Here is a 13,177-nt window from a genome sequence, read left to right as displayed (position 1 = left end):
TGAGCTTTTTGTTTGTTAGACTTCTTTTTAAAATCTTCCATGGTTGTTTAATCAGAGAGAATGTCTGCCCTTCGTTTTCTAAGGCAATTTGGCGCAGAAGCCTGGTTTACCAAGATTCTGCCTCAAATCCACGGTTGCGCTGTCATGTACAGCGCATGGGAGAATGGCTGTTAGGCTGTTAGGTACGCCCTCTCAGTTTTCATTAAATGGTTTTGTTTACACATGAGGGAAAGTGATGACATTTTCCAAACAGATTGATAGTTTTGGATGAAGCGTTGATCACTGTGTTCCTAAGAAAGCACCAGAACCCAGGGTCCACAGAGGCCATCCTCTCTAGCCCTGCTGTTCCATTCTGTGTGCCCAACTTGTGTCCAATATAATGCTCTATACTGGAACTAAAACCCCGCTCTCCCCTGTGACTCAGAAGAGAAAGAAGCACGCAGGCGTCTCTTTATTTTTTTGTAAGACATCAAGGCCTGGTGTTCTCTGTCTCTTGGAGTGTTAGCAAACTCCAAGGACAGCACTTTAGGGGCCCCTCATTTGCCTTTCCTTTCCAAGGCACAAGTGGCCAATTCTGAGAGCAATTGAGTTGTGCTTGAAAAATGTCAAGTGCATTTGGAAACTACACATTTTTGCTGACGCCTGGAGCCCTGAGCTGAGCCACTTCCATGGCCGACCGCTGGGAAGAAGTTCAGTTGGGGCATCACAAATGACTCATCGGAACACACTGAGCAGCCCCTGAGGGGGAAAAGCTGTCTTAATAACAGGTTCAAGGAAAAATCAGAAGTTTCCTAAGCCTTCTCGGTCTTCCCTGTGACCATCGAGCCAGACCATTTCTTTGTGGGTCTTTATTTTTATTTCATGATTTTATTTGATTTTCCTGCAGCATGTGACTGCAGTCCTTGGGTGAATCAAAGCTTGCATTTTTTTTTCAACTTATATTTATAAAATTTTGAAATATATAGAAAAGTTGAAAGAATAGCACCATATAAGAATAACCACCTCGTTTCAATAATTGCTCTCATTTTGCTACATTTGTCTTATCTATCTATCTATATAAGAGAGAGAGAGAAATTCAGATCTTTTGCTGAATCATTTGAAAGTTTCAGACTTCATGTCACTTCACCTAAAGACATCCTCATTCAAAGCACGCAATTAAAAAATATATCTCTCTACTAACAATCCAGTGTGTTCTCTGTAAGTCAGCCACACTTGGAAGGTGTAAAAATGGTTAGTTTCTTCAGCTTTAACTTACGTTAGCATCACCTAGGGAGCTTCTTAGCCATAACATTTCCAGTGTAATGCCTCATTCTCAAGTCTGGATGAGGCCCAGGAATTTATACTTTAAAAAAAATAATTGTTAGAAGACACATGTGCCCAATGGAGGGAGACAGAGAGAGGCAAGATGACAAAGCACCTGCCATAAGGGAGAGTCATACTGCAATCCCTTCTTTCTTTTGTGATTTGGGGCATGCAGACATACGCGTGCCCAGCAAGTCCTTCAAGTCACCAGATCTGGACTCAAACATCACAGTTGGCCACATGGGATTTAGAAGCCTTAACCACCACACCACTGGCTGGCCCAATCCTTTTTTAATAGAGCTCTCAAGTGATGCTAAAATGAGTATTTATGGGACACAAGCTACAATTACTTCTCTAGAATTTTACTTTTTGCTATTTGTTTGGTGGATTTAATTTTCTCAAGATTAGTAGCAACAGGGTGTAACTGAATTATGAAAGGAGCAGGATTCTGCACATCTTTGACATTTTTAAATAATCATTTTGAGCACCGGAAACTAGAGAGAGGGGACACAGTACCCAGTGTATGAAGAGATATACCCTGCGAGGGTTAATGTCGTGCCAGAAAGTATACAGGTTGCTTGTTTGTGGAGAGATCTGGCCTTGTGTATCCAAATACAGACACTTGCCTGCATGTGCACACACTAACTTGGAAACCTGTTTGGGAAACAGGAATCAACATGCCAGAGGGAAGTTAAATTTTAAAATGAAAAATGTTCACAGTACCATACTATTAGCATTCATTATCTCGGCCTGGGAAAAACCAAGAGTTTTTAGTGCACACACGGTGCTGGGCTCTTTTTCTAGGTGGTAACATACAACTGCAAATGAATTAGATGAAACACCTGATTTTTTTAACTTTTCAGAAATTCAGTTCTAATGATGAATACAGGCTATAAATAATATACATATATTTGTACATGTAATAAAGAATACATATAAAAAGTTATAACAAAAATATAGCAAGTAACAGAGGATGATGGAGGCCATAGAAGTTCTCCCTGAGATAGTCATGTTGAAGCGAAGCGTTAAGTGATGTGAAGGAACAAGCCATGCAGTTACTTCCAGACAGAAAAGCAAGTGCAAAGGCCCTGGGGCAGAAAGGTGGGATAAGATGAGGGTCAGCAAAAGGATGGTGGGATGCACAGGGGGAGGTAAGGGAAGAGTGGTAGAAGGTGCAGATCATGCATGGGGCTGTAGAACATGAGAAAGACTTCTGCTTTTATTCTGAATGTGATTAGAAGTCTTTACTGTTGACTTGTGATAGGCTCTGACTTCCTTTTGGGATGGCAGTATGGAAAATAGGCTGGATTGTCAAGGGGACAATGTCTGGCTATTATGGAGGCATTCTGCATGTAAAGAATAATCATTGTATTCGATTTGTCTTGTAAATGAGTGTCTTAAAAATAACATTAAGCCAAATATTAACTCCTTACTCTTCATCTTGTTACCCTCCTATTGCTAAAACATTGCTATTTGGGGCCAGCCCCATAGCACCATGGTTATGTGCTATTCACAGTGAAGAGAATCCCACTCGGTCAACCACGGTTCAAGTCCTGGCCCCAAGAGCTTAAAAGAACACACCAAGAACATGTGTATATGTGCCCCCAAATCCTGACTGGATGGAGAAATGGAGGAAAGAGAATTGTGCCATGCTTATGCCCCTCTGGAGGCTGCTTGCTCTCTCTATCTGGCAAATGCACACTTACTCTGGCAATTAAAAAACCTGTTTAAAATTCCTGCTTATCTATTTATTCTGTCCTTAGATATGACTGATGACCAAGCATGCATGCTTAGACAATAAAGATGTGAAAAGTAATATCTACCAGTATTAAACATCCAGAAGTTCACATTTGGGTTGAGGAAGACACATTTTAAAAAAAAAAATGGGGGGCTGGCAGGTGGCATGGTGGTTAAGCCACTGGACTCCCACATGGCTATCTACCGAGTTCTGAACCTGGCAGCTTCCTTTCTTACTTTCCCTTTCACTCTCTCTCTCCTGGTAAATTAAAAAATAAATAATAATAAATCATTCTTTTAAAAATGTATACATACACACATGCACAAAAACAAGCAAACAAAAACCCTAGCATATAAATAGAATCGTGAGTGCCCAAAGTGATGGGGAAGGTGTTAAGTTTCCAGAAAGTCAGAAGATGCTCAGGAGAGGCCAGGGTAAGGTGGTTTGGGTGAGAAGAGCAGGAAAGACTGTTGAAAGACTGTTGCTGCCTAACCTTAACAAAGGCCTGGTGGCGTGAACAGCTTGTTAAGAGAAGAGGTGTCTTTGGGTGTGGATGAAGCACAGAGCGCTTGGGAGCTGGCGGCACAAAGTCAGAGATGAGAGTGAAATGTTGGGTAGTGGTTGTAGATAGCCTGGTCCCGTGTTCAGGAGGATAACCAGGGGTTTGTAAGCCAGGGCATGATAAGAAGGGAAGACAAAGGGCAGGAAAGCTAAAAAGGAGGATTGATGCAAGAGTTTTTCAGAAATAAAATGGTGGAATTCTTTAACCTAGTGGATGGGAGAAGGTGAAGTAAAGGTTAAATGACTACAGCTTCTTGGGTGACTAGAGGTAAGGAAAGTCCAGGGTCAGGGCTTTGGGGAGGTAAAGGAAAGTAGGCTGAGTTTGGGTGTGACTTGTTCAAGATGGCTAAGGAACTTGGAAGACACGTCCAGTACACAGGAGGAATGTGGGTCTAGAGCACAGGACAGAAGTTGAGCTAGAAATGGATCTGGAGGCTCCAGACATGTCAGGGATGGCCAAAATCATTCGGAACGGGAAAGATCACTATGGATGTAAGAACTAGTGCTCCTGTATTTTGGGATACGAATGAATGTTTCTTCTGATGTTTTTAAACTCCTTTGTTTTATTTTGATTCCCTGTTTTCACTACCCACTCTTGGAGAACTGCTCAAGGAAAAAAAAAAAAAATTGGCCACAGTTCTAAATCCAATCCCAGTGTTTTTCCTTGTCCCAGTTTTCTGCTGAGCATATGTGGTAGCTTCATTCTAAGGCAGTGGGATATTATTTACTGGGATATTATTATTATTTAGCTATTATTTAAACTCTTCAGGTTTTTGTTTTGACATTTGTTGAGCTTTCAACTAAAACTCACGTTTCAGACTCCTTGTATTTCTCTGAAGAATTCATCATAATAGCCACTCACAGTGGACTGAACACTTTCTATGACACACTCCTTGGTTAAGTGCTTTACTTACATGATCTGTGTAATCTTCGCAACTGGCTACAAGGTGCCTGCATTTTTAGTAACCCCCCTTTTAGAGATAAGGAGAGAAAGATCCTCAAAAGGAGCATTCGGTCACCTGGGTATGGCACTGCCAGGACTCCCACGTAGGCCTGTCTTGCTCCAAAATGCTGCTTTAAACACCATGCCTACTGCCTCCTCTTCCAAAAGACTCTTAAATATGAAGCTTTAAACCAGAGCTATTGGACAAGAAGTCTAAAGCCCTATTTATGGAATACAGCTTTTTGGCTATATTCATATCATTGAGTATGTTTACAGTACAAATCAAGCTTAAATATCAGTTATTTTAATGGTAGCTGTGTTAAATAATTCACTAATCAGATACTCATCTTCTGACATGATTATCAATCATATTGGACTTGTTTGATCTCTGCCAAGGATTAGAATACTTTCAAGGTTTAATCTGGAAGGAGTCAAGATACAAATATTTGTAATGATAACAATCCTGCTCAGAATCCCACTGGAAAAGTCTGCTAACCCTCAGATGTGTGAGTAATATAGTAAGTCTAGTTAGAACTTCTAAAACCTGGGCCAGCAGGTGGCATGGTGTTTAAGGTGCTGGATTCCCACAAGGCCAACTACAGTGAGTCCCAGACCTGGTGGCTTGATAAACCACAACAGATAGATAGATAATAGACAGATTTTTTTTAAAAATTAATAACTTCTGGGGACCAGCAGGTGGCATGGTGGTTAAAGTGCTGGAATTCCCACATGGCCGACTATGGTTCAAGGCCTGGATCTAACGGCTTTCTCTCTCTCATTCTCTCTCTCTCTCTCTCTCTTTTTCTGGAAAAACCCATGTGAAAAATAAAAAATAAATAATTCTTTTAAAAATTAATAACTTCGAAAAGCTATAACTGAATATTTAAAAAACGGAAAAGTTTTAAGCAGTCTGACATTTAAGCCCAAATGAAGCTTGCTCACTCCAAGCTTCAATTTTCTCATCTATAAAACTGGAGTAATGATGGTTTCCACCTCCTTGGGTTGATATAAGTTTTGGTTTCAAGTAAAACATTTACTGTTGTAACTGATAAATTGCAAGTGGTCAATGAGTCATGAATTAACCTATATTAACATTTTGAAGTCTTAGAAGCGCAGCTTAATAAAATTCCAAAATGATGAGAAGACTCCTCTTAATTCATTCACTAACGTCTCCCCTGAATGTTGGGCTCTGAGTTGGGGACTGACAGTATAAGGATGAAAACAGAGTACGAAATAAGACACAGTTCCTGACCTCCACCTGCTCAGACTCGGGTCTACTTAACCCATGACTGAAAGTCCACTGTGTACTTCCTGGAATGATGGATGAGTCATCATCTTAAATAAGGTGTAGCTGGTCACATCTCAGGTCTCATAAATGGCATGTATGAGAATAATCTGTTGTCAGATTGGTAATCCTTCAAGTGTCCTGAAATGATAGCCATCTGACCCTCAAGAAAGAATCGTATGATCTATACAGTCACTCCTCACTTAACAACTATGAGGATTTACAACCAGTTCTCCAGCATGGGGAATCCCCCTTCTCTGTTTGTGTGCATCTAGGGCATCCCCTTTCTCTTTCTTTGTCTCATTCTACAGTCTATTAGTATGCACTACTCTGAGTGTTTGTAATCACACAAGACAACATATTTCACTTATAAATTTAACTTTATTGTACACCCACAGTAGTACTCAGAATAAATAAAAATGATTATATTAGATTTATATTATTGTGTTGTGTGTCTTGTTGCTTTCTGGTGCTTACCTAATGTATGTGTTTTGTATGGATAGAATTACATTATTCTGGTATGGTACCCTATGGCACAACACACCACAGGACATCCTCCTTTAAGCTCCTCACTTATCAACTAGTTCTCTGAGTGACAGTCATACAAATGGAATTCAGTCGTTAAGTGAGGACTGCCTATATCATATGTTCCAACTGATAAGCAAAGATATTTCCAGAAATAACTGTAATCACATGACCTAGAAATGCTATCTCAGAAGAGGAAATAAGATTGGGGAAGGGAGAGGTAAAAGCAGCCCAAGAACTAGAGTCAGAGACCAACAGATGGCATAATGGCTGCGTCTCTGGACTCCCACGTAGTCACCCTTGGTTCAAGTCCCAGACCCAGTGACTTAAGCTCACACCGGGCATGTATGTGGGTGTGCCCAAGATAACAAGAGGAGAATGGAGAAAGGATTGCAGTGTGGCCAGCCCCTCTGGAGAGTGATTTCACACTTTCTGTCTCTCTCTGTCTCTCCAGCAAGTGCACACACCCTATAGCAACAATCTCTCTCTAAGAAAAAAATGGCATATTATTTGCATATAACCTATGCCCACGTTTCCATATATTTTAAATTATCTCTCAATTACTCATAATCTCTAATACAATGCAAATGCTATGTAAATCGTTGTTTTGTGCGGTGTGTGTGTTTTGTGTGTTTCATTTTGTTTTTTAAATGTTCTGTCTGCGGTTAGTTAGATGACTGGAGCCGAGGATACAGAGGGCCTACAGTAGACAGAGTAACGGAGAAGGCAGTTGAGCAGTTCTCATCAGGCACCTGGCCGCTCTGATGCTTCCCGTTTTTTCTGCAGGCACTTCCTCTTTAAGACCTCCTCCGGAAGCACTCCCCTGTTTAGCAGCTCTTCTCCGGGATACCCTTTGACCTCAGGAACCGTTTACACGCCACCGCCCCGCCTGCTACCTAGGAATACTTTCTCCAGGAAAGCCTTCAAGCTGAAGAAGCCCTCCAAATATTGCAGCTGGAAATGTGCCGCCCTGTCCGCCATTGCTGCAGCCCTCCTCTTGGCAATTTTGCTGGCGTATTTCATCGGTAAGTCCAGGCAGTCTTGTTCGCCAATCTTGGTTGTGAGAAGGTGGGGGACAGGCCGTGGTCTTGCAAATTTGGAGGCTGTCTGTTGTCTGTCCAATTTGTTTCTTGGCTCCTGAAAGACGTAATAATGAATGATGGATGGGAGTGATTTTTCTCTCCTGAAAGCCATTTAAATCTGATGAGTTTCTCCTTTATGGGTCTATATGACATTTATCAGAAGTGAAATTAAGCATTCTTACCGGATCCTTTCTTAGAGATGAGCTGCGAATTGTCATTCTTGCAAACCCATCCCTCACTCTCAAAGTAGCCTTCTTGTCTTCCCCAACATTGAATTTTAACCCGGGTCTGTGCTCTGAAATGCATGCGATGCTGATTAACTTAATTCAAAAAACAAATAGAAGGACGGTGTCTGAGAACATCCTGAGATGCGGGGAAGCCAGAGCAGCTAGCTTATTTTCAGAGCAGTGAGACAGAAGCAGGACTGAGAGGCCAGACCATCCAACCAGGTCTTTGCACCAAATCAATCACCCAAACATAGTTGACCTTGTCCACATCCCTGCCTTTGCTTCTGTCTCCTTAGCCTCAATTCTCGTCTCACCGTGTGCTACTGGATCTGAATCAGGGTTACCTCTCATGGCAGCTGTGCTCCTGGTGACTCCATGTGTGACTTAGGGTAGCAGATGAGTGAAGTCGCTGGGATCTCTTTCTTCCCATGCCAAGGGTGTTGGTTTCCATCCATGGGGTATATCCATCTAACTATAGAAAGCGGCAGATGCTGAGAGCTTAGGGGCAGGATGCCACATGCATATGAGCATCCTGGGCTGGACAGAGTCTTCTGCAGCTCCTGGCCCTGACAAAGAGCCCTCGTGCTGCTGCTCTGTCAGATGAGCTTGCCAATGGCAGATCTCCTGGCCCAGGCCATGGTGACGTTTGTTAACGTTTATTTGAAACACTTGATTGTTCTGGCTTGGTTTCAGGGCAGCTATGACAGACCTCCTCAGTTTGGCTGTGACATGTTGCAAAGCAAACCTATAAAACACCAGCTTAAAGAGACTGACTCCAAAACAGTTCTCAGCATGTATACTGAAATTCCTCTCATTTAAGAGAAAGGAAAAGGCGACCCAGACTGGCCTCGCTCCTCATAAGCCCTCCCTTTGCTCTCAGCACTGGGGGCTCCCACACTTCTTCATCCCGAAGCAGCCAGCCTGGTGCCTCCAGAGAAGGAACTGGCCCAGCATGACCCGGACCATTCCACACAAGCTTGCCTGATGGCAGAGGAGCTTGACAGAACACCCCAAAGATCTGGGGCCTTGCCCAAGGCATATCAATACAAGCCAAAAACTGATGTAAATTTTTCACTCTATCCCATAATGTAGCTAAGCTTGTCTTAATATGGAAGAATAAGTATTTATATTCCTTACCAGTTGTGTTTTTCAGGAATCCCTTCCAAAAGTGAGAAAATTGAGATTCCAGGGAAAGGTGCTGTGTGTGTTTATTTGAGTCTTTGCAAAAGTCTTTGGGCTCTTCGCCTTAGTTCTACATGGGGAGTAAGGCCTGACACCCCAAGTTTCAAGTCACGTCTGCATCTCACTTACCTATTAACAAAGGATGGAATGTTGGGTTTAGCCGAGGAGGGGGGAAGACATCTGCTGCTGCCTGCAATCACTGGTGTAGGTTCTTCTGTGCTGTGAGAGGTAGTTTCGTGTGCTTCCCCTAGTAGCTGTTCAGGGGCTCAGTGGAAGCAAATTGAATGTGCCTTCAGGGTTTTTGCATGATTTGGCTTTGTGTCAGAAACTTCAAAAAGAGTCCGTGGGCTCACTTCTCAGGTTGAATGTTCTGCTGGGCCAGTGGGCACCGCGGGGAGCCCAGATACAGACACGGAGGCATTGCCTGCGTCTGCCAATAATGTCCCCAGTGTACGTCCTACTCCCCTTGCAGGAGAGAGATAGATGAGTACTGCCTGATTTATTGAGCGTGATAGTTAAAATATAATAGCTTTCTGTAAGGGCGATCATATACATGGGAAACCGTATAGTGAGAGTTTAATGTTTTAATCGGGTGTGTAACTTATAAATGATGGATTAGGAAACATATTTATCCTCAGTCTGCAGGCTACTGGAAGCTGGACCTGAGCATCTTAGGATGGTTTATTAGTTTATAATCCATCATTTCCTATTATGTATGCTTTAGGTAAGATTATGCTTTGACCCTGGAGTGTTGAGGAATAGTTTATGACTCAAAATCAGTGATAAAATGGGCCAATTTACTCAGCAGTGGTGCTAGTGAGCGTGGAGCTACAGGGCTACTCTCAGCTACTCTCCAGAGGTGGCCTGAGCCCCACAAACGTGGTGAGGGGTCGAACTCATGAGAGCTGCTGTTGGCCCCAGAGATGCCTTTCTCCTTAGCCTTGGCAAAGTTGTTTGCCTTCTGGGTCTTGGTTTCCTAAGTACAACATGGGGGCACGGTGTTTATTTACATGCAGAAACTCTGAAGTATGGTGAGGATTAATTAATGTGTATAAATCACTTTGAAGATGAAAAGCAGTATATTATTAATTACAAAGCTGCGCAGGCAGAAACGGTACATTGCAAACACAGAGGAAAATGCTGCTGGGAGCAACCAGTGACTGTGCCTGCCTCGAAAACAAGCCATCGGGGAAGGACAGAAGGGCAACCTGAAAACCGAGGTCCTTCTTCCTGTTTGGGAGACCAGAGCTTTTAAGAGCTGACTCCGCGTTCCGCTAGAACATGACAAGCCCTGAAATTGAAACATCAGCCCCAGGACATTTATGGACAGGCAGTGGGTTCAGGCCTGCCAGGCACTGTGACAAATAGGTCAAATTATCTTCCTTGCATGTTCAAACCCATAGAGAGAGGACTTTCCAGAAATGAGCAGTTTGGAACAGCTCAGCCCTGTGACAAGTCCTTCCATAGACCCAGACATGTGGGTGGGTATGAAAGCAGAATGCCGGCCCTGGTGCAAATTGAAAGACCTGGGCCTTTTCCAACTCAAGAGCAATTCCTCCAGTTCCTGCTCGTACAAGTGAGGTCAGAGAACTTTAATGTTTAATTTGTTTTTTGTTTTCTTGTCATCGTTGTCTCCCTACACCCCACTCCCAGAAGGCACAAACACTCACCAGAGAGACAGAGGGAGAGAGAGCACCCCCCAGTGAAACATGGTCATACCACAATCCCTTTGCTTCCATTTCTTCTTCCATTCATATTGAGCGTGATAGTTAAAATATAATAGCTTTCTGTAAGGGCGATCATATACATGGGAAACCGTATAGTGAGAGTTTAATGTTTTAATCGGGTGTGTAACTTATAAATGATGGATTAGGAAACATATTTATCCTCAGTCTGCAGGCTACTGGAAGCTGGACCTGAGCATCTTAGGATGGTTTATTAGTTTATAATCCATCATTTCCTATTATGTATGCTTTAGGTAAGATTATGCTTTGACCCTGGAGTGTTGAGGAATAGTTTATGACTCAAAATCAGTGATAAAATGGGCCAATTTACTCAGCAGTGGTGCTAGTGAGCGTGGAGCTACAGGGCTACTCTCAGCTACTCTCCAGAGGTGGCCTGAGCCCCACAAACGTGGTGAGGGGTCGAACTCATGAGAGCTGCTGTTGGCCCCAGAGATGCCTTTCTCCTTAGCCTTGGCAAAGTTGTTTGCCTTCTGGGTCTTGGTTTCCTAAGTACAACATGGGGGCACGGTGTTTATTTACATGCAGAAACTCTGAAGTATGGTGAGGATTAATTAATGTGTATAAATCACTTTGAAGATGAAAAGCAGTATATTATTAATTACAAAGCTGCGCAGGCAGAAACGGTACATTGCAAACACAGAGGAAAATGCTGCTGGGAGCAACCAGTGACTGTGCCTGCCTCGAAAACAAGCCATCGGGGAAGGACAGAAGGGCAACCTGAAAACCGAGGTCCTTCTTCCTGTTTGGGAGACCAGAGCTTTTAAGAGCTGACTCCGCGTTCCGCTAGAACATGACAAGCCCTGAAATTGAAACATCAGCCCCAGGACATTTATGGACAGGCAGTGGGTTCAGGCCTGCCAGGCACTGTGACAAATAGGTCAAATTATCTTCCTTGCATGTTCAAACCCATAGAGAGAGGACTTTCCAGAAATGAGCAGTTTGGAACAGCTCAGCCCTGTGACAAGTCCTTCCATAGACCCAGACATGTGGGTGGGTATGAAAGCAGAATGCCGGCCCTGGTGCAAATTGAAAGACCTGGGCCTTTTCCAACTCAAGAGCAATTCCTCCAGTTCCTGCTCGTACAAGTGAGGTCAGAGAACTTTAATGTTTAATTTGTTTTTTGTTTTCTTGTCATCGTTGTCTCCCTACACCCCACTCCCAGAAGGCACAAACACTCACCAGAGAGACAGAGGGAGAGAGAGCACCCCCCAGTGAAACATGGTCATACCACAATCCCTTTGCTTCCATTTCTTCTTCCATTCAGAATTTTGGGCATGCATGCACACATACCTAGGATGTTTTTTGAGCCACCAGGCCCAAAATTTGAATCGTGGTCAGCCATGTGAGATCTGGCTCCCTGTGCACTGCACCCACCCACTGTGCTGTGGGGTCCCTCGAGAACTCTGATGATATGCTCTTCCCTCAGATCCTCCTGTGCCAAATTCTCCCAGTATACAGAAACTCCTGGAATAGGCTACTCTGAAGACCTGCCTGAATCACCAGAGGACCACTTTGCGTGTCACCCAACCCCTGGCCTCAACAGTTTCTAGGGATTAGGGAATACTGATTGGGATGAATCTGGCTGTGAAACACAAGAGGGCTTCCCTCTCAGGAAGTTGTCTTTCTTCCTTGGACAATTCGAGTTCTTTTATCACCTGCAACTCCTGAAATCTCCCTATATCCCTAAGTTTCTAAACTGCATAACCAAATAGTTTCTCACCTATTTTATACCAAATACACTGTGTTTTATCTTCTTAGTACACTTAACAAAAACTGGTTAGAACCTTCTACCTGCTTAGAACTGGAAGCATTTCCATTTAAAGCACTTTTGTATAATTATTCAATTTTGATCATATTCACAGTTGCCAACATGCACTTTAGCAGAAAAGGATATTGACAAGTTATAATTATTTGATAAATGCTTCTGTTAGGCCCAGAAAGCATAAGTCACATGGCATGTTAGTTGCAGGGCTAAGACAAAGTCCCTGGAGCTCTGATGCCCAGTCTAAGGTCCAGCCTCTAACTCTTCTCTCAAGAGATTGCAGTTTGTCAATTTAACAAATACCCATGAAGCCTAGGTGATCCTTTTGTAGCATTAACTCACTGATTCCTTATCTAGTTCTGTCCTCATTAGCAAGTGAGAGTAGTTTGTTTCTCTCCTTCCCCAACTCATCTTTCCTTTTTTATTTTTATTTTTTTTTTGAGAGAGAGATTTTTACTGTAGGGCGCATGCGCTCACCAGAGAACCACAGAGACAGAAGGTGAGAAATCACTGCCCAGGGGAGATGACCACACCACAGTCACTTCTCCTCCATTCTCTTCTCAGGATTTTGGGCACACACATACATGCGCCTAACATGAGTTTAAAGCCACTTGGTCTGGGACTTGAACCACGGTCAACGGTTAACTATCGACAGTATAACCATTACGCCATCTGCTGGTCTTCCCAAATTGTCTTCTAATATGGTGGACAGACACCATACCTCTGCCTCAATTTCCTAACCTGCCCTCGTATTTCCACTTTTTCACATAACTCCCCTTACCAGGATCAGCAAACTTTTTCTGTCAAAAGCCTAATAGTACACAC

At 43.1% G+C, this 13,177-nt stretch overlaps 1 protein-coding gene across 1 annotated transcript in view; it reads left to right on the top strand.

Annotated features, from left to right (window-relative positions):
* The window catches only part of TENM2 (teneurin transmembrane protein 2), a 550,878-nt gene that overhangs the window by 251,646 nt on the left and 286,055 nt on the right, over positions 1-13,177 (top strand). The window contains 1 exon segment of the mRNA XM_027771820.1: positions 7,141-7,379. Coding sequence (XP_027627621.1) covers positions 7,141-7,379 — 239 coding nt within the window.

The sequence above is a fragment of the Tupaia chinensis genome, unplaced genomic scaffold (genome assembly GCF_000334495.1).
Source record: "Tupaia chinensis unplaced genomic scaffold, TupChi_1.0 Scaffold000234_1, whole genome shotgun sequence".
NCBI lineage: Eukaryota > Metazoa > Chordata > Mammalia > Scandentia > Tupaiidae > Tupaia > Tupaia belangeri.
The sequence above is the reverse complement of the archived record's forward strand: the minus strand, read 5'-3'. Positions and strand labels throughout refer to the sequence as shown.